This window comes from Pyrus communis, chromosome 13, assembly GCF_041283825.1.
Source record: "Pyrus communis isolate YQ-2024b chromosome 13, ASM4128382v1, whole genome shotgun sequence".
NCBI lineage: Eukaryota > Viridiplantae > Streptophyta > Magnoliopsida > Rosales > Rosaceae > Pyrus > Pyrus communis.
Genome location: NC_142577.1, coordinates 22,703,271 through 22,727,736, shown reverse-complemented (window position 1 = coordinate 22,727,736; position 24,466 = coordinate 22,703,271). Strand labels below are relative to the sequence as shown.

At 38.0% G+C, this 24,466-nt stretch overlaps 3 protein-coding genes and 2 long non-coding RNA genes across 6 annotated transcripts; 1 reads left to right on the top strand and 4 right to left on the bottom strand.

The window, feature by feature from the left end:
• Positions 1 to 3,450: 3,450 nt before the first annotated feature.
• On the bottom strand, positions 3,451 to 5,555 carry LOC137736226 (uncharacterized). The gene is made up of 6 exons (XM_088683606.1): positions 5,449 to 5,555; positions 5,246 to 5,375; positions 4,937 to 5,106; positions 4,547 to 4,832; positions 4,263 to 4,429; positions 3,451 to 3,777 (listed from the first exon to the last, which is right to left on the bottom strand). The coding sequence occupies exons 1-6, from the start codon at positions 5,477 to 5,479 to the stop codon at positions 3,623 to 3,625; spliced, it is 939 nt and encodes a 312-aa protein (XP_088539732.1). The 5' UTR covers positions 5,480 to 5,555; the 3' UTR covers positions 3,451 to 3,622.
• A 1,040-nt stretch (positions 5,556 to 6,595) lies between these two features.
• LOC148691957 (uncharacterized) lies at positions 6,596 to 7,282 on the bottom strand. Its single transcript, XR_015955355.1, has 2 exons — positions 7,161 to 7,282; positions 6,596 to 6,820 (listed from the first exon to the last, which is right to left on the bottom strand). It is a non-coding gene; the product is annotated as an uncharacterized LOC148691957 (long non-coding RNA).
• A 133-nt stretch (positions 7,283 to 7,415) lies between these two features.
• Positions 7,416 to 8,370, bottom strand: LOC148691956 (uncharacterized). The gene is made up of 2 exons (XR_015955356.1): positions 8,306 to 8,370; positions 7,416 to 7,614 (listed from the first exon to the last, which is right to left on the bottom strand). It is a non-coding gene; the product is annotated as an uncharacterized LOC148691956 (long non-coding RNA).
• A 4,469-nt stretch (positions 8,371 to 12,839) lies between these two features.
• Positions 12,840 to 15,176, top strand: LOC137710042 (uncharacterized). Its single transcript, XM_068449002.2, has 3 exons — positions 12,840 to 13,933; positions 14,005 to 14,421; positions 14,513 to 15,176. Exons 1-3 carry the CDS (start codon positions 13,008 to 13,010, stop codon positions 15,111 to 15,113), a joined length of 1,944 nt encoding a protein of 647 aa, XP_068305103.2. The 5' UTR covers positions 12,840 to 13,007; the 3' UTR covers positions 15,114 to 15,176.
• Positions 15,177 to 20,635: 5,459 nt separating this feature from the next.
• On the bottom strand, positions 20,636 to 24,209 carry LOC137736483 (uncharacterized). Of its 2 annotated transcripts, XR_015955020.1 has the most exons (8): positions 24,138 to 24,209; positions 23,928 to 24,057; positions 23,568 to 23,737; positions 23,141 to 23,432; positions 21,918 to 22,081; positions 21,539 to 21,848; positions 21,251 to 21,356; positions 20,636 to 21,171 (listed from the first exon to the last, which is right to left on the bottom strand). XR_015955020.1 is itself a non-coding variant. In XM_068475747.2 (6 exons), the coding sequence occupies exons 1-6, from the start codon at positions 24,163 to 24,165 to the stop codon at positions 21,694 to 21,696; spliced, it is 939 nt and encodes a 312-aa protein (XP_068331848.2). In that variant the 5' UTR covers positions 24,166 to 24,209; the 3' UTR covers positions 21,461 to 21,693. The 2 variants fall into 2 exon arrangements, 1 of the variants encoding a protein (XP_068331848.2); XM_068475747.2 differs by lacking the exons at positions 20,636 to 21,171; positions 21,251 to 21,356 and having other exon boundaries at positions 21,461 to 21,848.
• Positions 24,210 to 24,466: the final 257 nt, after the last annotated feature.

The following is a 24,466-nucleotide window of genomic DNA, read 5'->3' as shown; positions in this document are numbered from 1 at the left end:
TAACTCTAAAATTAACGAAAATTAAATTAAATTTCTGAAAAATACAAAATACGAAATATTTTAGTAGTGAAATCCCGTCCCCGGATTTCACATCCTCCCCACCATATAGAAATTTCGTCCTCGAAATTTTTAGTACCTTTCACACTTTAAACCGTTTCTAGAATTATTTAACATCAAGTTCAACAATATTCATTATACCACATGTAATTATACACTCGATCCTGAGACATGACCAAAAACAAACCCATTGTTGAACATCGTATCAACTTTTCATTTTATTTTGTGGCTACACCCAACCTTAGGTTAGACTGACAAGTACCTTTTAAGGGATTAAGCCAATTGTACTTCGCTTGAGTCTGAATGTGGACGGAAACGGTGAAAACCGACGTGGAAGCCAAGGATGGCCGAAATAATCGCCACTTCACCGCAGTCGCTTCGATGGCTGGTCTGATGTTTGGGTTTTGTAGCCCAAACCTAGGTGAGTGGCGGCTCCAAATCGCCACGAACTGAGACCAAACGGAACAAAGGTTGGGTGGATTATGATTGTGAGTGGGAGAAAAACCGAATGGTGGCGGCGGCGACGATTTTCGTAGTTGGATCTCGTCGGAAACGGTGCCTGAAAAGCTGCCCAGTAATCGAGTCGAGGGAGCAACCTATGTATGGCAGTCCCAATGAAGAACTGCCCCTGCCTTTGCTTGCTTATTTTTCCTTCGTTACAACTCCGATTCATGCACAATTTTGTCTACATGTTCGGGATCAAGCTTTATTCGAATACACAAAGAGTGACCCCGAAAGGTATACGGATTTTTAATCACTAATTACAAAAAAACCAAGATTTGTAACTCTAAAATTAATGAAAATTAATTTCAATTCCCCAAAAATAGGAAATACAAAAAAATTGGATAGTGAAATCCTGGGACTGGGGACGGGATTTCACACTAGATCATTCTAGCTATTAATCATGCATTGCCATCAACATATGCTTGCTAGAATCTTCTAGAACAATTTCATGCATGTTTGAACTAGAATAATCTAGTTCCTTTATATCGACTGATCTTAATGGGCTGGTGTTGATCTTTAACACTTCCCCTTAACACCAACTCATTCTTTTCTTCTCACTGAGTCGATGCTTTATCTTGAACACCCATTTGCATGATATGGGTTTCACATCTCTTGGCCTTGCCAATGGATGCCAAGTTTGACATTTCTTTAATGCATCGACCTCTTCTCCTAGCTTTACGCCACTCAGAGTTCTGTGATGCTTCTTTACGCATCTCATCTTCAACTGCTTCTTCTACTATGGTTGCGTTGGCCTATTTAGGATTTGACTTCGGTATTCCCGTTGACCTTCTTAGTTGTGATCGTGGAGTTGGTACTTCCACTTCACTAGGTCCAACTTCTCCTAGTTGTTGATACACACTCGATTGCCAATGACTCTTAGCTACTTCTTGCTTGACGTTGTCAACATCAAACAATTCCTCGAGCTCATTTGGACTCAATTAGACTTGGGCAGCTTGGTCTCCCATTTTCTCCTGCAAAATATCTGCAATCTCTTTAGAGTCAGGCACTACCTCATTTTCTGAGCACCACCAAGAAGATGCTTCATCGTCCCATTCTTCCTCTATGGTTAGATATGCTACAGCGTCCCAATCATTTTCACTTTTCTTCTTTGAGTTGGTGACGTTACTTTCTGCGGGCTTTTTGAACCAGCAATCCTTCGCCATATGGCCTTTCTTTCCACAATTGTAACATTTTCCCTCAAACCTTTTATTGTTCTAGGACTGACCACGGTTGCCGTGATACTTCGGAGCTCCCCCTGGCTGAGAACTCCTTCCTCCTTGATGACCTTACACTGCTTAAAGTTGCCTTTACTTTTGGTGTAGAGTGCTTCCTCCTCACCTCTTAACGAGACCCCTCCCATTTGCTTTGCCAAAGCTTCTTGATCGGTAAGCAAATTCTCAAACTCAACAAGTGATGGTTGGGTCGGCCATCCTTGTACAGCGGCAATGAAGCCTCGATATTCAGGTATCAATCCATGCATAATTATTCTTTTAACCCTGGATTCTACAATGGCAACACTAGGATCTAATTCAGAAATTTCATGGCAAGTAGACTTTACCTTGTGGAAATATTCGGCAATCATCATGTCTCGTTAGGCCACCGATAACAACTCGTCCTCGAGAAGCTGCAGTCTTGTATCGTTCCTTTTTGAAAAGAGTGTGGCGAAGGTGTCCCACGCTTCTTTTGGTGTCTTGGCCTTCCATATGTGCTCCAACATGTCATCTTCAACTGTGGTTTTTAAGGCAAACATGGCCTTACCTGCCTTGATCTTCCACTTCCTTAAAGTGATGTTGGTGTCTTCTTCCGGTTGCGTAACTTCATTACCGCCGACGACATCCCAAACATCTTGGCCTTGTAGGAAAGACTCCATACATGTCGCCACGTGTTGTAATTTTTGTTGTTCAACTTCTTGATTCCTCCAACAGCTTAAAGGTCTCCCATCGTGTCGGCAGAGCTTCGATAAGCCGAATAAGATTAACCAATAATCTTGTGAAGTACTAAACTTCTCATGATTCTCGAAAGCTTCACTAGAGACGGTCCTTAATCGTACCGCTCTGATACCAATTGTTGGAGAAAAACTTAGAGTACACAACTCTAACACAAGTGTTGGAGAGACAACACAAGTAAACAAATTACTTGCACTAACTCACAAAATATTACAATACAAACTCTCAAGGATACAATTTAGAAGCTATGACACTCACTCTTTCTAGAGACACACTCTAGATCACTTACACTCCTACAAGACTATTCTTGCTTCTCACTCTCACTTGGTTGCGTACTACTTCTTCTTCTTGCTTGGTTTATTGTTACATAGCAACACACACACACACACACCTACTTATAGGCATGTTTGCCGACTTCACTAGCACTTTCTAGTGCATGTTCATGCACACACTGCACCGATATATGGCTTTGCATAATAGCCACATATTGTACAAGCTGCTAGAACTTTCTAGCACATGATTATACACACACACCCACCGACTTAGGCATTGCTAGATCATTCTAGCCATTAATCATGCATTGCCACTGACATATGCTTGCTAGAATCTTCTAGAACAATTTCATGCATGTTTGAACTAGAATAATCTAGTTCCTTTATACCGACTGATCTTAATGGGCTGGTGTTGATCCTTAACATTGTCGATGTCATATCAACCTTACCCGCTGGCGCAAGCGGCATTTGGGCAGGCTTTGCATGGTCCACCAGTTGCCCTCCATCTTTCGGTCCACTGTTGAAGGGCATTTTCCAAGCCCTTGCCCTTTGACAATGAGTGAAAGTACTCTAAACCAAGATTTAGCAGTAAAAAAGTCTCATGTATTCTATCCTCCCGTGCACAATAAAATTTTTGAAGTGAAAAAGGAACCGAAAATAAGAAAAGCATATGAAAAACAGAGAATGATGTATTTATTCACCATGAAGGTCGGAAGCAAAACTTTCATATACACGACTAACAAGTCTAGTGAATATGTTTTTAACACCTTATTTGACATTATTTAGTATTTTAGACCCCAAAAGTTTTACACATCAGGCATTTGTCACTGTTTTACAATTCGGCTACAGTGCACTAGTAATTCCATGGACAGTGACCTCTGCCTCGACGAAGCAAGTATCCTTCAACACAAACCCCATGCTTGCCTGATTGAAAAATCCTAATGTAATGAATCTCCACCATCCCCACTCCGAATTTGAGGTACTGAACCAGTGATTTGCTACAAGCACCAAAAGTATTATCAGTACAAGTATTTTGGATTAAAAAGCACAAATAGGTTACGACCTTTTAAAAAACAATTGAACTAGGTGGCACTAAACAGATTAAATTGTCGTTTTTGCACGGCTTATCGTGCTTTTAATGTTACTGAAAATATTCAGTTGCTTTCTACTAGAAACAAGAGTCTCACCATCTCGCAACATTTCGCAACAACAACTAAAAAGTTGTGAACATTTTCAGTAGGTTGCAAGCAAAAATTCTCGATCTCAATTTTCCATTGAACGAAAGTTCAACAATAAGCATCACCATCGTCGTATGCCATCCAGATCCAAACGCCACCAAGACACCGAGCACGGTGTCGTTCATGGGGTGAATTTCGTAAGGGGGCGGCAATAAAACCACCCTTCAATTTTAAAGTTTGTAACATGTTCAAATCCTTATTTCCACGTATGATTATGTAGCAATAGGATCAGGCAAATCTTTTACCTTTACCAAACTGATGCCTGGCATGCACCTGGTCTAGAAGGCGTAGTGTAAACTCTGCATATATTTTACAGCTAGGAGGAAGAGATTTCGGTTCGGCTAATGCTATATAAAGAGCCAGATGGGTACCAACTCCATTGCCTTTTCCCTTGGGATAGAGCTGTATCTTCCTACAAAACAACCAACACATTTACAAAACTTTTACTTGACTCTGCTTAAGTTTCCGATGTCTGCGAGAGAAATTTCTTATACAGGAAGCAAAGTCTAACAAGTTTAGGGTTACATACCACTTCTGGTCTCCGGCAGTGAATACTTTTGAGTCGTAGGATTCGCCATCCAGCTTTGAGAAGTTGTCAATCCTCCAAATATTCTTGTACATAATAGGATCCTTTACCATCGATAGACACTCTCCTTTGCCTGTGCTGCTCTCTTTAGAAACAAAGACATCCACTCCGAAGACACAGGTGTCATCAATGAGGAATCCATTGGAAGCTTCAGAGAAAACTTTGTGGGAGAGAAAATGATCGAATCCCCAATCAGGTTTCATCCTATGAAAGCGCCTTTCCTTTTGTTCTAAGCAATGCGCAGGGAAAACATATAAGAAAATGAGACGATGCTTTACAATTATGAGAAGTCTAAGCTTGTTTATATTTTGAATTGAATGAAAGAAATAGTACCTTGAAAAACAAAGTAGTTGCCGTTGTTCTGATCGAGCAAAAAGAACCTGAAAATAGCACACACTTCCGAAGAAATCTGGGAAGCATTTGATCCTAACATTACCAAGTAGAGAGAGATGTGTTCTTTCACATTCCTGTTCTTGTTTCCATTTGGATAAAAAACCAGTTTCCTGCAGCAAAACAACAAATTATAGTATTGCAAATTAAGCAGCTCGAAAATAAGAAGAAAATACTAGCAATTATTGCAAAGCTTACGAAAAAAGAAATAGTCAGAATTTTGTTCTTAGAAATTGAGAGAAAAGATTGTACCATTTGTATCCTCTGGCTTCAAAGTCCCCAGATTCGTATTTCTCCAGTGATTTTTCGGTGAGCAATGAAACCGACTGGATTTTTACCGTGTAATGAGTTGGTGGTGCATCCGAAATTGTTCTCAAAATCCCTGAAAAAAATGTGTACATTAGTTACTGCTTTCAACTCCAACACACTCAAGCAAAACGGATAGAGCATCTTACCATCTTGGTCATCGAAGTTAAGACTAGTCATGTCGATAAACTTAATTTTCCGATGATTCGATTACAAAGAATTCAACCGGTTTTCAGTTGCAGAATAAATTATGTTTTCCCGCTTTTATGAAGGAAAAATTAAAGGTGTTATTCCTAACTTGAAACCTTTTTGAAGATTGAACTGTTATGCTTTGCTTCAAACTTCATAAAATTAAAGGTGTTATTCCTAACTCGAAACCTTTTGAAGATTGAATTGTTATGCTTTGCTTCAAACGGGTTGCTTTTGTTTCATTGAAAAGGTATCCATCACCTGCTTGTGGATACTTCCAAACACATATTCTGCAATTTTAATTCTTACTAAAACGAACAATGTTTACGGTTTAGCATTGTCAAACAAGTTAAGATTAGATGAGCCAAACAAATGTTTTAGCTAAACACAAGATGCTACTTGAAATTTACTGGCCAAGATTTGTCAAATTTCTCACACGACAGATTTTTTAAGAAAAAAGGTCTTATCAAAATGCACTTCAATAACAAGTCATTTCATGGGAAACGATTGCAGCTCTAGGGTTCTATAGAACGCCACTTTTAGATACAAACCATATCATGGACTCAGAACTTCATTCGTATTCATAAGTCAATTAACATCATTTTAACAATATCCGAAACCTAATACAAGCTGACTATAGCGCTTCCGTAATTCCTTGGATAGTGACCTCTGCCTCCATTAGTCCTATCAAAATGCACTTCAACCACAGGTCAGTGGTAAACGATTGCAGCTCTAGGGTTCTATAGAAAGCCACTTTTTAGTACAAACCATATCGTGGACGTAGAACTTCATTCATATTCATAAGTCAATTAACATCATTTTAACAATCACAACAAAAAATATGGGCACTGCACACAATAAATTATTTGTGCCCCTTGAGGCCAAAGGGCACCAACATATGTGCCCATAAACAATGGCAACAGTGCAGCAACTATTATATTATGTGTGCCCTCTATAGGCGTTGCATTTGACCATTGGGCACAATATGGGCTTTGCTGCTCAAAAAGCTCAGCACGAATAAGGGTTTTCTGTGCCTCTTTTCTAACATCTGTGTTAGATGACTTTTCTATTAGCACAAGTTTGTTATTGTGCCCAATAGGATAAATATATAAAAATAAATAAATTCTAATATTATAAAATAAATTCAAATAGTAATACCATCAATAAGAAATTATTCATACAGATAATGAAAATAATTCCTAATACATTTTTTCTTCCATGAAAAACTCTTAACTAACTCTAAGAATCTAACAAATACCATTACTCTCGAGTTCCTCGCATGCCAGACAACCCTCAACCACCGCAAACAACCTTTAGCCCATGCTTCAGCCTCTGAAAATGAACATGAGTAAGAAATCTATCGAGCAATAAAAGCAGTGATGCTGAAGCATTGCTATTTTTTTTCAAACACTATGTAGCAAAGTGTCGATAGAAACGCCAACCAAAATACATAATATTTTTCAATCATTGCCTAAATACACACACCACAGACTTTAATGATTTCTTATGTAAGAGAGTAGCTAAATAGCAAGTTGTTACACTAGTCCTAATTACAGTAGTAGAAAGATATACTCTTCGCAAAGCCAGCCAAATTGAGGAAAAAGGCAAAGAATAAGTAAAAACAAATAATCAGGCAAGCACAAGCTAATAAATAAGTTTCTTGAAATCTAACCTGCTTATAATCAAGTAGTTTCAGTTTTGATGATCTGTTTCGTGCTTCCACTCGGTAGGGAACTATACAACAATATGAAGATCATTATAATTTATCAATTTATTAGTTTATAAGTCGGAAGAGAGGAAAGGTAACTTATCAATTCTTGACACGCCCCGACCTCGATATTCCCCGAATACCAGGATAGGCACGTGCTGGCCGACACCCGAGGGTGACGAAAGCCATTTCTTGAGTGCAAATGCTGAAAATAAGGGATAAATAAGGCTTATAAATATAAAAGAATAATGAATATGCAAATAAGGACCGTGTTCAGAGCACACCTCTAATCTAGAACATTAAAAGAAAATAATATAAAATTGAATGAAACAAAGGAGTGGGTCCTACACCACGAGGACTCGAAGATGCTAATGCGGAAGTGCCTGAACGTCGGGATTGTATGCCTCGATTCTAAGTCCTGAAGGGGGCGCAAAACAAACATGAGTGGACCAAGTTGATATATATATAATAAAACAGTTATCAACGTACTAACCCCCAGGTTTTATGAAAACACAAATATAATGATAAACATAGGTTTTCCGAAACCTAGCATGTCGTGCAACGTCTCAAATCATAATTCGCATAAATAATAAACACTAGTGAATGTCCAATACAACTCTCCAAGCCCCATGCCGGCTCGCCGGCTCCCCGTCTCTGAGCGGACAGTCAAAGGAAAATACACTTCAGGCCCCATGCCGGCTCCCCGTCTCTGAGTAGACAGTCAGAGGAAAACACACTCCAGGCCCTATGCCAACACCAAACTGTCGCCCGGGACGGACCGGATCTATCCCTACGTCCCGTAGCGGAAAAGACCACTAGGTAAGTACAAAACCAGTAAACATACATATATTGAAAATCAACTTTATAGTATAAAGTCATGCATCATCTATACTATAAAGAGGTGTTCTAAACATGTTCTAAATATCATATCGTCATCCATCAGATATTCTATAAGAACATGGGTTATAGGAAAAATAGTAATAATTCAAACTAGCCTCAGTAAGCATGTTATCTCGTAAAACGTTTCATAAAACATAATCATCAAATCATGCTTTTCATGTATGCATTTATACTATCAAAACATGCATTTTTAGAAGGGGTCCACTCACAGTACTTCGCCGTCGAAAAGCCACGCCATCTAGCGAAGAAGGAAATGCCACAGATAATTACCCCTAAGCACATAAATAGTACATTTAGTCAAACTCTACTCAAACGACTGAATTTGGGAAAACAGACATCGGAAACGGGTTCAGGACGTCGAAATTAGCCTAGGAGGGGTCCCGCACGAAAACCCAAAAAATCAACGATCAAAGTCAATGTTGACCGTTGACTGTCAAAGTCAAAAGTCAACGCTGACCGTTGACCCAGTCAACGATTAACGGGTCAGGGTCACGGGTCAACGGGTCAGGGTCACGGATTTGGGCTTTAGGGTTTTGGGATTAGGGTAATTGGGTTAGGTTTTAGGTGGGTTGGGTTTGGGTTAGAAGAAAAATGGGTTTGGGTTTGAAACCTCACGACCCAATGGCCTAATTAAAAGGGTAATGGGTTTGGGCTTGGCAGGAAAGGCCTAAAGGCCTTGGGTGTTCGCTGGATTCCAAGGAGGGAGAAGGCCGGTTTTCGGCCGGAGAATTCCCAAGCTCAGATGGAGCTCAAAACTTAACCAAAACATGTCATTCAATATACCAAATTGAAGCCCCGAAGGTAAGGAATCGAAATATACCCTTGGTTCCCGTCATCGTGGTCGGAGTTGGCCGGAAAACAGCCTAGAAGCCACGGGTGTCCGCCGGAAACTGGGTAAGATTCAAATGAGTATAACTTCTTCAATACTCAATGAAATTAGGTGAAACAAAAAGGAAAGTTGTAGTACTCAGCGAGACGAAGAGATTGATACCTCGCACGCCGGCCAACTCGCCGTGGTTTGGCCGGAAATTTCCTCGAAAGGGGCGGTGCTCGCCGGAAAACTGGGAAATGTCTCCGAGGTGGTTTCTTCGTGGTTTGACGTCCAAAACACAAGCACGGGGTTAGAAAAAAGCTATAGGTGTGGGCATGGGTGTGTGTGCGCGCGCGCGCGCATGCATTCTTGTCGGAGGAAAGAGCACCGAGAGGGGGGAAAAGAAAGAGCACGTAGGAAGAAAGAGAGAAGAGAGAAGAGAAGACTTTTCAGAAAAAAAAAAAAAAGGGAAAGGGAACCGGGGGACAAAACAGGGGGTGGGCCCCTTGGGCTCACCAATTAAGGTTCAAAAATAATTTTAAAAAGGAAGATATCTTCCAAACTTAGTGAAAATACAAAAATACTCATTTTCTTCCGTAAATCCCGGAACGGGTTGTTACAATTCTAATACCAAAAAAAAACATGTAGTTACTCTCCAATGATTTGAATAAGTACATAATATCACCTAAACAAAAGGAATTACCAACGGGAAATAATAATGCACTTAGTGTAGCATATACAGAAAGAATAAATTTTTATAATCCAATACAACATAGGAGAGAACATATGCCCTTAAAAGAATAAAATTTACCAGAAGGTGAAAACCTAACCTGTTCGGGATGGAAAAATTTGAATCTCAGCGTAGTCCCAAGGTGCATTGGCATCAATTTCCTCTCAATTTTCAATGCACTTAAAACTGAACCCAAGTAGAGTAGCCTGTATGTGCTTATATAATAACTCCACCGTCCAAAACAACCAACAATGGAAGCAGAAGATTAATAGGGGAAACTACAAGTACTTATAAAAAATACATTTACAAGTGTTCAAGATAAAAAAACAAATAAAATTTCTGAGATTTCCATAAAGCAATTCACATAACCAACAAAAGGGGAAACTAACCACATATTTCCAGTGATGTTCAAGGACCCAAAAACTTTCAAACATTAAAAACTTAAAAATGCATTACTAGGTTGTTGAGTCCCATAAGACTTTGCACAAGGTTACATGGCTAAGTCGGATCTCGAATTATTTTTTTCAATCAACAAACAGCTCAAAAACTTATAATCTCCATCATAAAAGAATCATCTTTAGAGTACTTCTCATACATAAATAAAAGACATTAAAAATCAAAATAAAACCTACCCAAATATAGTTTGGAGATCTCATTTTACTACTGGGGAGGCTGATTTGTTCTTGTCTCGTTGAGCCTCCTGGCACACCTTTGGTTCCTCATGAAATTGGGATCCTGAAAATATATAAAACTAAAACAAAATAAACAATAACTCAGATCTGAAAATATATAAACTCAAATACCAAAAAGAACCACAAATTCATACATGGTGCGGTTTGAAAAAACCCAGATCTGGTGAACTCAAAATCTCTTCTAACCAATTACTCTATACACTTTTACCCACTTAAATTCTAGTGAAAACGTTCGAAATTTTCCTATATAAACTCACCATCTTCAAATAATTCACATAAAAAACACAGAAATCAAGGCCAGCACTTAGAAATCAAAAGAGGGCTTCGATTAGGGCTAGGGTCTCTCGGGTTCTTACCCAAATTCAACAATTTGAACCACTTTCTTACAACCCAGCTCGAATTCAATCTCCCAAACACAACCATGAACCAAATCTTCACCATGCAAGTTAAAATCGAATTAGGATCTTGAATCTCAAGAATTTTCACATCTAAAAGTTAAAATTGAAGAAATCCACTTACGTAGATAGGAAGCTGACCATGAGAGGATCACTTTTCTCTATTGGGTCGAGATCCAGTTTTGGCCGAAACTTGGCCGGAGAGTCTTGGTTCGCTTATTTTAAGGAATGTATTCAATTGGAGATTTGAGAAATTTTAATGGATTTATAAGTTCATAAATTTTTATGGAATTTAATTGATTTGTAAAGATTCTATATAAAATTTTGATTTAATTACTTCGAAATCTTATAGGGAGAGGTGAGATTTGTGGATGCTTAAAATACACTACGAAATCTCTCTAATTCCCTCTAATTCCTCAACTTTCTCAAATTCTTTAAAATCAATTTCTAATTGAATACACCTGGAATGTTATAAACTTTTTTAAAATCCTAATTGAATACATCCAGATTTCTAAGGATTTTAATAAACTATCTTAAAATTCTAATTGAATACACATTGAATTTCAGAGAATCACTTAAAATCCTAATTAAATACCTCTAGATTCATTAAAAGAATTAAAATCTCTCAAAACTCCAATTGAATACACCCCTAAAGAAGAACAGAGAGTGAATAAAGAGAGAATCTGGTTTTACAAAACAAAAGGGTGGGTTCTGAACAAAAAATAAAAAATAAGGAAAATGAGTGTGATAAATATGTGGGTGGGGTTAAGGGGAGAGAGAGTAAGTGGAGTGTGGGTTTACTGGAGACTGGAGACTGGAGACGGGAGAGACGAGAAATGGGTGTCAGTGAATGGGCTAAAGGGGAGAGAGAGTGTCAGTATTCAACTACGATGCATAGACACGGGAGAAATCCATCGTATCCCGTATCTGACACGCTGAGGATACGGATACGCGAAGGATACGCGTGGATACGCGCCCGATACGTATCGGAATGAAGAGATACGTTTAGGACTGCTAAGATACGCGTATCGTATCGTCCAGATACTCGTATCCTACGTTTCGGATACGTTTGAAACTAAAATAAAAGGATAATCAGAAAAAAAAAAAAAATCACAATAAATCCGCATAGAATCGTGATTGATCGAAGCTAGCTAACTGAAATCACTCTAAAATCGGAGGATAATTAGAAAAAATAAAATAAAACTCAGATTTACTCGAACCTCATAACATAAATCACTCTTGTTGGGAGACTTTCACGAATCAGACCGTCATCTGCAACCGTTCCATCGTCTTCGTCTGCAACTACGCCGTCGTCTCCATCTTCTCCGTCTACAAGTGCTCTGTCGTCTCCTTCGCTGTCTGCAACTCCAGGTGAGTACTGAAAGTTTGAAAGAAACAAAAAGCTTTAAGCCTTTTTCCTCCTCTTGTTGAATGTACACCGTCAGATTCTGGTTGTCCAAGGCTTTAACAGATTATAAAACGTAAAGCCACTTGTTTTTCCAAGCAATAATATATTATAATACCACTACCCACTTGCTTTTTCAAGCAATAATATATTATAATACCACTACCCACAATAATATATTATAATATTCTTTACTTTTCTGATGAAGGTTTTTTACTTTTCTGTTTGTAATATATTATAATACCATTCCCTTTCGAATCTGATGAAGGTTTTTTACTTTTCTTCTGTTTGTAATTTTTTGTATTATTATAATATTCTTCTGATGAAACTTGTTGCTTTTCTGTTTGCTTTTCTGTTTTTAACTTTTTGTATTATTATAATATTCTTCTGATGAAGCTTGTTGCTTTTCTGTTTTTAAATTTTTGTATTATTATAATATTTTTCTGATGAAGCTTATTGCTTTTCTGTTTTTAACTTTTTGTATTATTATAATATTCTTGTATTTTGCATATTATAATATATTATTGTGTAGTGGTATGAATATTTAGATTATAATAATTTTATGTATATGCTTTCATGATGTGTTTTTTTATGTATATGCTTTCATGATGGATTAACTCTTACTGTTTGTAACTTTATATGTTTGTTGATTTAGGAAAATGAATCATCCTGATAATCATGCGAATGATAATACTAATCTGGATGATAATGCTAATCCGGATGAGATTATTGAAAATTATCACACTCCGTTGTGGAAGTATGTCAAAAAGCTCGAAAAAGTGGGAAATAAAGGAGGAGGAAATACTGAATTTAAATGCAATTATTGTCAGAAAACTTATAAAGGATCCTACCCTAGGGTCAAGTATCATTTGTTAAAAATGGCTGGAAACAGGATCGCGCCTTGCAGCAAGGTTACTAATGAAAATCTTGCAGAAATGAAAAAGTTAATTCGAGAGTGTGAATATAAGCTGAAGAGTTCTGCTCTTAAGAATGTGTCTTTGCCCAATACTGGTTCTTTCTGTTATGATCTACCTGAAGTGAATCTTGATCCAAAGAAGAGAAAAGGAACAAGTGGGCCTCTCAGTAAAGCTTTTAACAAGGAAGCTCGAGATCAATGTGATGCCGAGGTTGCAAGGATGTTTTATACAGGTGGCTTATCATTTAAACTTGCAAGAAATCCGCACTATCGAAACTCATATGTTCGTGCTTCTACACTTCCAGGGTATGTTCCACCAGGTTACAATGCACTAAGAACCACTCTTCTGCAACAAGAGAAGAGTCACATTGAACAATGCCTCCAACCAATCAAACGCACATGGAGCACTAAAGGTGTAAGTTTGTGCAGTGATGGGTGGACAGATGCACAAAGGAGACCACTAATTAATATTATGGCAACTTGTGAAAGCGGGCCTATGTTCTTAAGGGCAATTAATTGTGAAGGTGAATATAAAGACAAGCATTGTATTGCCAACTTTCTCACAGAAGCTATCAAAGAAATTGGTCATGAAAATGTTGTTCAAGTGATCACTGACAATGCTCCTGTCTGTAGAGCTGCTGGGTTACTTATTGAGGCTCACTATCCCCATATCTTTTGGACACCCTGTGTTGTTCACACTCTTAATCTTGCTTTGAAGAGTATATGTTCTCCGAAACAAACAGATGTTTCGTACGATGACTGCAATTGGATTTCAACTATTGCTAGTGATGTTTGGTCCATAAAAAATTTTATTATGAACCATAGCATGAGATTGTCCATGTTTAATGAACATTGCAAACTAAAGTTGCTCTCCATTGCCGAAACAAGGTTTGTTTTCTCCACTTTTTTTTTTTTTTTCTTATTCAATTATAAGCTATCCTAATTTTAAAATTTTTTAGATTTGCTTCCACACTTGTGATGCTTAGAAGATTTAAGGAAGTAAAGGAAGGTTTACAACAAATGGTGATTAGCCCGAATTGGGCTTTGTACAAAGAAGATGATTTGGTTAAAGCAATGTCGGTGAAGCAAAAAATATTGGATGAGTACTTTTGGGAGAAGATTGATTATATTCTTTTCTTTACAGCTCCAATATATGAGGTTATTAGAATGGCTGATACAGATAAACCTTGTCTTCACTTGGTGTATGAGTGGTGGGATACTATGATTGAAAAGGTGAAAGCTGCTATCTACAGGAATGAGCGCAAGGCATTACATGAAAAAAGCAGCTTTTTTGATGCGGTGTATCGCATTTTATTGGAGCGATGGACTAAAAGTAGCACACCACTTCATTGTTTGGCTCATTCATTAAATCCAAGGTAATGATTTTGCTAATATCCTTATAAACTCTTATAAATTAATCTTTAGCTTTATGATTATATTTTTAAAGTGCTATTTCTTTTATTTTAGGTATTATAGTTCAGAATGGCTCCAAGAAGACCCTAGTCGGGTTGCTCCACACCGAGATGTTGAGCTTACAACTGAAAGGAAAAAGTGCTTTGAGAGATACTTTTCCAATGAGGAAATTAGAAGAAGTATCAATGTGGAGTATGCCTCTTTCTCTATGTGCTTGAATGACTTTGGAGCTATTGATTCTATGAATGATAGGTTTCATTTGGAACCAGTGATGTGGTGGATTGTCCATGGAGCTTCTACACCTAGTCTCCAATCCATAGCGTTGAAGCTACTTGGACAACCTTGTTCCTCCTCTTGTTGTGAAAGAAATTGGAGCACTTATAGTTTTATTCACTCTCTAAGAAGGAACAAGATTACACCACAAAGAGCGGAGGATTTGGTATTTGTGCATAATAATCTTCGTCTTTTATCAAGGAATAGCTCAACCTACAAAGAAGGTATTACTCAATTGTGGGATGTTGGAGGAGATGGCTTTGAAAACTTGGGTGAAGAAAGTGTCGGGATGCTTGATATTGCTAACCTTTCACTTGATGAACCGTCATTGGAGACTACTTTGATTACTGGAGGAGACATCATGAACGTGGAAGTTGAATGAGACTTTTTTTTTATTTTTTATTTTAATTTCGTTTGGATGATCTTTTTACTTTTTCAAGTTTTAAGACTAATTGCTTATTGGATGAACTATCTTTCTAAATGTTTAGAGTTTATTGAAATAAATTTGAATGCTTATTTTATAATGTTTTAGATATGTGTGTGTGTGTATATGTATATATATATATATATTTTTTTTTTTAATTGCCGTATCCTTGACGTATCGTGTCCTCATTTTTAGAAATTTCACGTGTCGCCGTGTCGTATCGTGTCGTATCCCCGTATCCGTGTCCGTATCCATGCATCATAGGTATTCAAGTATCCTTCACCACAAACTCCTTGTGTGCGATTGAAAGTGTCCAGTTTAAGGAACGTAGACCAAACCCTATCCGCTATAGATGCACTGAGCCAGTTACCATCTACACAGAAGAAATAAACCCTCATATTATACGGCATTATATAAAACTATATATCTGTGTACCACGTCGATCTTTTACCTTCTTTAAACTCATGCCTGGCATACCTTTTTTCTTTTCCCAAAATTTTGTGTGTAACTAATGATTTGAACTCCAAATTACATCAGTAAGAAAACAACAATGTTGTAGGACATGACCATTAGGGCTTACCATTTGTATTTTCCAGCTTTTAATTCTCCCGACTCATATCTATCCACTGAATGTTTGGTTAGTCACGAAAACGACTCAATTTTTAGAGTCTAATGAGTTGGAAATGAATGTGAAAACAATCTCAAAACCCCTGAAACCAAATAGAGGAAACACAAGAAGGCATAGTGATGCAAGCATACATTAGCGTTGTTGATGCACAAAATTGGGTCAATCTTGGACCAACGTAAATCCAACTGTAAATCACACAAACGCACAAGAACACAAAGATATATCGTGACTCACCTCAAGTTGGGCTACGTCCATATTGGTGTCGATCCGGTTTCACTATGTAAATTGAGGGTTACAATATGGAGGCTAGGGTTTGCTCTCTTTGCTATATCCTCTAAAGTGAGGTGAAGGATCCCTTTTATAGAATAAGGGTTCCCTTCACCTCCTACATGCTTCATGGGCTAGGTCGTGCGGCCCAAATACTAGGGCCCAATATATAGTACAACAAGCTTCTATAGATAGTGTGCTCAAATCTGAATGCATCCTGGATCCCAAAAACAATAAGTAGAGAGACGAAGTAACTAAGTATGTTATCTATGTACTCCCCTCTCCGCATAAGGGCAACAGGAATTCTTATCATTTTGATGACATAGGGAGAAGAAGACGTTTCACACAAAGGAATTCTTATCATTTTGCACATAGGGAGAAAATGACGCCTCACGCGTGAGTGGCGTTTTTTTTTAAAGATTTGTTAAGAGACTGGAGCTAGTTGTGCACAAAGTTCTTAACAAAGAACTTAATTATATACCAAAGTAAATCCACCTTCAACCTCTTTGCATTGGAAGAATCTCTTGTTTTCCGAACAAGTATTCCTTTGTGCGAAACGTCTTCTTTTCCAAACATAATATTTCCTGTTGCCTTTACACCCCCAAAGTTTCACACAGCAGGCATGTATTACTGTTTTACAATTTGGCTACAGTCACTCGTAATTCCATGGACAGTGACCTCTACCTCGACGAAGCAAGTATCCTTCAACACAAACCCCATGCTTGCCTGCTTGAAATGTCCCAGTGTAATGAATCTCCATCATCCCCACTCCGAATTTGACCCACTGAACCAGTGATTTGCTACAAGCACCAAAAGTATTATCAGTTTACGAGTATTTTTGTAGCAACAAAAGTATTATCAGTTTACAAGTATTTTGGATTAGAAGGCATAAATAGGTTACGGACTTTTAATAAAAAAATAGAACTAGATGGCACTAAACAAATTAAATTTTGTCGTCTATCGTTCTTTGAGTGTTACTCAAAATGTTCAGTTGCTTTTTATTAGAAGCCCCCACACGAGTCTCAACATCTTGCAACATTTCGCAACAACCAACCAAAATTCTTGTATTCCATCGAGATTTAAACGCCACGAAGAACACGAGGGTCGTGGTCGTTGGTGTGTTGAATTTCATGAGGAGGCAGCAACAAAACTGTTGACTTGTATATAGTTTCCTACAATTTAGGATTCCTTGGTTAGCGTGATTCCTTGTAATTATTGTATTTATCCTTTCCCTTTTATGTCAACTCTAGGATTGTACATTATACCTCAGATTGGGAATAAAAAATACAATTTCAACGCATTCTCTTCTTGGCACCAGAGCCACGAAAACCCTAACTGGTATCATATGATACCACCATTGATTCCCAGCTGTACTGAGCCGTTCAGCACATCGTCTAGAAAAAAACAACCCACTGCTCCCGTAGCATTGGGCCTCTGATCAGCGACTGACTGCTGTGCCGTTGCTGCCCCTCCGAACAAATCACAGCGAGCGACCTGTTTCCCTTGTCGTTACCGTTCTCAACCAAGCAGCAAGCAACCTTGCGTTGTTGTTGTCCAAGAAACTGTGACGTCAGTTCCACCGTTCCCCAGTCTGTAGGTCCCGTCGGTTTTTTTTATTTTTTCCCATCCACATCACTGAAGCAATCTTTTCCATCTATGGCAGAGAACGACTGGCTATGGTATTAGACGAGGAAAGCTATACTACTTGGAGTTGACAACAAACAGTACTGGATTGTTAACTCAAGCTCTTTTAGTTGATACATCTCAGGTAGAGACTAATAAAATGTCAGACATTTGGATGTGGCATCATCGTCTTGGGCACGCTTCATCTGGTTACCTGCATAAGTTATTTCCTTGTTTGTTTGTTAAGAATGATGTTTCTCAATTTAAATGCGATGTTTGTGAATTGGCCAACAACCATAGAACCTCTTTTCCTCCTAGTTTGAATAAAAGTTTTATTCCTTTTATGATTGTGCATTATGATGTGTGGGGTCCATCTAAAATTGGTACTTTTGGTGGTGCTCACTGGTTTGTTACATTTATTGATGACTGTACACGAATGACTTGGGTTAGTTTGTTAAAATCTAAAGGTGAAGTTAATTCGGCCTTTCAAAAGTTTCAGCACATGGTTATTGTGCAATATGAATATTTAGGTTCTTTGCAGTGACAATAGAGGTGAATACATTAATGCGGAACTTCACGCATTCCTTGACAAACATGGTGTTATTCATCAAACTACGTGCCCTTACACTCCTTAACAGAATGGAGTTGTTGAGTGAAAGAATCGACACTTGCTAGAGGTAGTTCATGCCTCTCTTTTAGCGGCACACCTTCCCCTGCATTATTGGGGAGAAGTCCTGACTTCGGCAACATATCGTATCAATCGTCTCCCATCTCGCACCATCGACTTCCGAACGCCTTTGCGGGCCCTCATGTCTAAAACTTGTTGCCCACCCGTCTCTAATCTATCTCTCCGTGTATTGGGATGTGTAACATTTGCCCACCTCCACCCACCTCAAAGACAGAGTAAGCTTGACCCTCGCATTGTCCTTTGTGTATTTTTGGGATATGCCACCGTTCAAAAGGGTTACTGTTGTTATCACCCTCAAACCAAGAAAATGTTTATCACGATGGATGTAGTTTTTCATGAACATGATATGTATTATAGTTCATCTGGGTCCTTATTTTGGGAGAAATGCTAGATGAAGAAGTTCGGACCCTTGATTATGCTAGCCTAATTGGAGTTGACATGCAACAGCCCACAGTAGCTGAGGAGCCCATGGAATATGGGCCTCATGATGGTCAATAGCTTTCTGAGGAGCCCACATAATTTGGGCCTCATGATGGTCAATAGCTTCCTGAGGAGCCCACAGAATTTGGGCCCTATGACTTGCTCGCATTTTCTGGGCTTCAGGAAAATCCCACGCCCACGTTCTCTGGGCTTCAGAACCAGCAGGACCAACCTGTTGTCTCTAGATAGCTGGAATGGGGCACGAATCAATAGCAGGCCATGGAATATGGACCTATGACTCAAAAGAATGGCACAGATCAGTCTCACACTCACTCATCTCCAGTTAATACCCATAACCAGTCACATTCCACTTCGGAAACTCTACCTATTCGTCATCTTCTAGAGCGTATTAACCGAGGTATACCTAAACCAACTTATAAGGCTGATCTAAATTAAACATTAATATCATGTGAGTGAACCAAAAATAGATTCAGGGGTCAAATAACCATTGAATAATTATATGTCTACCTGTCACCTGTCGGAATCAAATAAGTCATCTGTCCATCAATTATCTACTGTATCTATTCCTAATAACGTGCATGAGGCCTTAGCAGATGTTCACTGGAAAGAAACAATGAGCGAGGAATTGAGATCATTGAAGAAGAATGCTACTTGGGAAGTGACAGACTTGCCAGCTGGAAAGAAACCTGTGGGATACAAATGAGTCTATACGATGAAATACAAAACAGACGGAACAGTTGACTGTTTTAAAGCAAGATTAGTGGCAAAAAGGTATACACAAAAGTATGGGATTGACTACACTGATATGTTTGCACCGGTGGCTAAAATCAACATAGTCCGACTTTTATTATCCTTAGTAGCAAACTTAGATTGGCCGTTGCAACAATTTGACGTAAAGAATGCCTTCTTACATCGAGATTTGACCGAGCAGATCTATATGGAACTTCCACTAGGGAGTAACATTCTTGATAGACATAGACAAAAAGTGTGTAGGCTCAGGAAATCATTGTATGGGTTGAAGCAGTCTCTGAGAGCATGGTTTGGTAGGTTTACCAAGTCGATGAGAGCATTTGGATATAAGTAGAGTAATTGTGACCCTGATGAGTGTGCAACATTGCAGAAGTATTTAGCTACAGAATTCAAGATTAAGGATCTGGGGTCTCTAAAATATTTTCTTGGGATTGAGACGTCGAGGCGTGAGTCAGGAATTTTTCTATCAAAGAGAAAATATATTATTAATCTATTGAAAGAAACCAGTATGTTTGCATGCAAACCTGTGACTACTCCGATGGTAGAAGGAATGAAGCTAAGTATTGATCCTAACCATACCAGTTGATAAGGGAAGATATCAAAGACTAGTGGGAAGATTAATGTATTTGGCACACACTAGGCCAAATCTTGCACATGCCTTAAGTGTAGTTAGTCAGTACATGCATGATCCAGGAGAACAACATATGAGTGCTGTTATGATGATATTGAGTTATTTGAAAGGAAGTTCGGGAAAAGGTATTTTGTTCAAGAAGAATGGTCATTTCAGAATTGAAGGTTATATGGATGTTGACTAGGCTGGTTCAATGGATGATAGGTGCTCTACATTCGGTTATTTTACCTTTGTTGGTGGAAATCTGGTCACATGGAGAAGCAAGAAGCAAAATGTAGTAGCAAGGTCAAGTGCGAAAGCGGAATATAGAAGTATGGCGCTTGGTATTTGTGAGATTTTATGGCTTAAGTTTCTATTACAAGATTTGGGTGTTAAACAGAGTCAGCTGATGAGATTGTTTTGTGACAATAAGGCTGCTCATGATATTGCTCACAATCCGGTGCAACATGACAGAACCAAGCATATAGAGGTTGACAGGTTCTTTATTAAAGAAAAGATAGAAGGGAAAATAATTGAAATCCCTCCAATCAGAACGGAAGATCAAGTAGCAGACATTCTCACCAAAGCAGTCTCAAGTGAAAAGTTTTCTAAGTTTGCAGACAAGTTGGGCATGTGTAATATATATGCACCAACTTGAAGGAGAGTGTTGATTTGTATATAATTTCCTACAATTTAGGATTCCTTAGTTAGGGTGATTCCTTGTAATATGGGATTGTAATTATTGTATTTATCCTTTCCCTTTTATGTCAGCTCTAGGATTGTATTTTATACCTCAGATTGGGAATAAAAAATACAATTTCAACGCATTCTCTTCTAAAACCACCCTTAATTTAAAAGTGCTTCCGCAATCCCATGGACGGTGACCTCTGCCTCCACTATGCAAGTATCCTTCACCACCAGAAACCCCTTGCTTGCCTGATTGAAAGTGTCCAGTTTAAGGAACGTAGACCAACCCCAATCCGGAATAAAGCACTAAACTAGTGATCATCTACACAGAAGAAATAAACCCACATGTTATATGGCATTATATACAATTAAACACTCAGCGTACTAGGCCGATCTTTTACCTTCTTTAAACTGATGCATGCGTTCTTGATCATTGATACACTCTCCATTACCTGTTCTTCTTTCTTTACCAACAAAGACCGTCCTCTCCAAACACACAGTGATCATCTACAAAGGTTGCCCATTTATTAGTCTTAACTGACCTCACACGACGAGGTGAAATGTTAAAAAATGTGCATGCCAAGGGCTCAATATGTTTAACGATAACATGCTTAAAAAGAAGAAAAGCGGCCTTCCAATTCGCAAAAGTCACAAAATTCAGCCAAAATTAATTAAAAACATCAAAATACCCTTCAATCAGAAGTCATTTGGTGAACAAGGATTTTAGCACTACGGTATTCCCACATCTAAACAGTGCTTTTACAACATCATGAACAGTGACAAGGCCTTTAGTCCTTTGAATCGTAACATTTTTTTAGCAACAGCCAAAACATACGACTGCCAACTACAGTGCAGTTACAATTCCATGAACAGTGACCTCTGCTTCCACTATGCAAGTATCCTTCACCAAAAACCCATTGCCTGCCTGATTCAAAGTGTCCAGCGAAATGAACTTAGGCCAGCCCCAAGTCAGCTTTGAGGTACAGAACCAGTTGTTACCTACACATAATACACGCCGATGTTATGAAGGATGCATGCAATAAAACACTGAAATAGGACAATCTTTACCTATTATGCTCTCTTGTCTGGCATGCATTTGATCTACAATGCTCAGGGAAAACACTGCAAATACTTTGGAACCAGCACGTTTTTTCGGATCATCCAATTCCAAGTAAAGAGATATGTGAGTACCCTTTCCAAGGTTATTTCCCTTGGGATAGAGATTTATCTTCCTGCAACATTAGGAAGGATACGATGATTTTTTTATTACATGTCTTTCGTTATTTGGGATGGGATCCAGTTCACCTCACATCTTTGGGATTGAATTAAAAGAGCAAACTCCTACATGGGAAGCTAAATTTCAGCTAGTTTTACAGTGATCCCCTTCTTTTCATGTATTTTTGTTATGATGGGTTAGGTTTATGTCCCTCCTGACTAGATGTAACTTCTTTTTTTGTTATTAATAAAATTCCCCTTGTACCGTCGAGGTTTTCCAAAAAAAATTATAAAAAATAAAAATCAAGTTTTACACTGATCGACCACATCTAGTGCGAAAGTTATGTAGTTAAAATAGCATATATAGTTTGAAACTCAAAGTTCATCCTTTCGTTTATCATTGCAGGTAAAACAAGATGAGTGACAAGAGATTATACGGTGGATTAGAGCCTGTTTGGTATCCTATTTAAATTTTTTTATCATTTATCAAAACATTTCTTGAAAACAATTTTCTTTAAGACTCAAAAACTTAATTGGTTTTCGATTTAAAATTTTTAAATATTACGACTTAAACTAGACAAAGATCTAAAAGGAAGGGGTCGCACGAGAGGGAGAAAGATGAGAGAGGAGGAAAGAATGTAAGAGATGATTGAACAAAAGAGAAAGAAGAGAGAGGATCAAACGAGATAGAGAGGAAGAGGAGTGAGAGAAATAACTGAGAGAATGAAGAGAGCGGATTAGAGAAGAGATGAAAAAGGTTAAAAAAAAAAAAGGTGAGACAAAGAAGAAGAGATAAAGAGATAGATTTGGAGTGAGAGGGGAGGAGGGAGAGAAAAGAAAGGAGTGAGTTTAAGTTTAAAAACTCACTTTTTATGTTTTTAGAGAATAGACTATTTTTGAGTTAGTTTTGAGTTTAGTTTCTTAAAATAGTTATACCAAACAAGTTTTTAAGACATAAAACTTGAAAATTGTTTTTGAGTTTAAAAAGTTGGATTCAAGTAGAGTACCAAATAGATCCTTAAAAATTTAAAATTCTCTTATCAAGGGTATTAATATAAAGGGCCTAGCAGAGATACCATTTCCGTTCTCCAGCAGTGAATGGTTCTGATTTGCAGCACTCAGTACCTAACTTCGAAAAGTTCTCAACCTTCCAAACATGCTTGCACTTAACAGCATCCTTGATCTTCGAGATTGTCTCTCCTTTGCCAGCTCTTCTTTCTTTACAAACAAAGACCTCAGCTCCAATCACACAATTATCATCAATGACATATCCGTTGGAAGGATTGGTAAATGATGTAAGAGTGATAAGCTTATCAAATCCCGAATAACGCATCATCGCATGGAAACATTTTTCCTTTTTATTGGCATCTATGGAATACACAAGGTAACAAATAATGATCAGAAAATGAGCAGCGAGCATTGCAATTTTCAAACAAGAAAATTTTCCGGTCTATGAATATGAACACTTGATGAGAATTAACTTTTGAAGTAGGTAATATGTACCTTGAAGAACCAGGAACATGCCTTTATTATGATCAAGCAAAAAGAACCTGAAATCAACATATACTTCATATCCAGTCTGAAGTGAATCAGCTCCAACCATTTCCAAGTAAACAGAGATGTGGTCTTCGACATTTTTCTTCTTGTTTCCATTCGGGTAGAGCACTAGTTTCCTGAGAGCAAACATACAGTATGGCTAACATTTTATTTTTACCAGTTTACATGCACAGCACAAGATATACGAAACACATTATTGCATTACAAAAAAGAAAATATCATAGAACTAATGTCAGATAGTGAGAGACAAACATAAGCTCGGAGAAGATGATATTAAACTCAAACTTAATATAATGAGGGATTTACCATTTGTATCCTCCAGCTTCAAATTCTCCCGACTCATATTCGTCCGCTGAAGTTTTGGTTAGCACTGAAAACGACCGGATTTTTAGAGCATAATGAGTTGGAGGTGAATCTGAAAATGATGTCGAAAACCCTGAAACAAAAAATAGTGTTAATGCAAGCACATATTGTTTAGACTAAAACCGGTAACATAAAGCAGATAAAGTATTTAACCATTTTGTTGGAAGAGATAACAAGCCATGGCAATAAAATTGAAATTGGTTAACAAACTGTTAAGGCTAAACAATTATCTTTTGCGTCAAGAGGGGCTTACCTATATATAATGTCATTAGATAAGGAAGTCAATGTGAGATTTTTCAGTGTGTCCGGAACACAGGGTGGTACGCCACATGTCATAATGCAATTGAAAAAAAAAAGACAAAAAAAGAAAAAAAAAACTTTCCACCAATTGTATACTGACATGTAGCGTTCCGGGCAAATTGAAAAATCTTTATATGCAACGAGCTTCCTGCACATTGGACGAAATATGTCTTTTCATCTCT

Coding starts and splice junctions, on each gene's coding strand:
- LOC137736226 (XM_088683606.1), bottom strand. CDS start 5,479: ATGACTAGTCTTAACTTCGATGACCAAGATG. Junction 4,833..4,936: donor CAACTACTTTGTTTTTCAAG/GTACTATTTCTT, acceptor CGCATTGCTTAG/AACAAAAGGAAAGGCGCTTT. Junction 3,778..4,262: donor CAGGCATCAGTTTGGTAAAG/GTAAAAGATTTG, acceptor TGGTGCTTGTAG/CAAATCACTGGTTCAGTACC.
- LOC137736483 (XM_068475747.2), bottom strand. CDS start 24,165: ATGGCTTGTTATCTCTTCCAACAAAATG. Junction 23,433..23,567: donor CATGTTCCTGGTTCTTCAAG/GTACATATTACC, acceptor TGTATTCCATAG/ATGCCAATAAAAAGGAAAAA. Junction 22,082..23,140: donor ACTGCTGGAGAACGGAAATG/GTATCTCTGCTA, acceptor CTAATGTTGCAG/GAAGATAAATCTCTATCCCA.
- LOC137710042 (XM_068449002.2), top strand. CDS start 13,008: ATGGCTGGAAACAGGATCGCGCCTTGCAGCAAGGTTACTAATGAAAAT. Junction 13,934..14,004: donor CTCTCCATTGCCGAAACAAG/GTTTGTTTTCTC, acceptor AAAATTTTTTAG/ATTTGCTTCCACACTTGTGA. Junction 14,422..14,512: donor GCTCATTCATTAAATCCAAG/GTAATGATTTTG, acceptor CTTTTATTTTAG/GTATTATAGTTCAGAATGGC.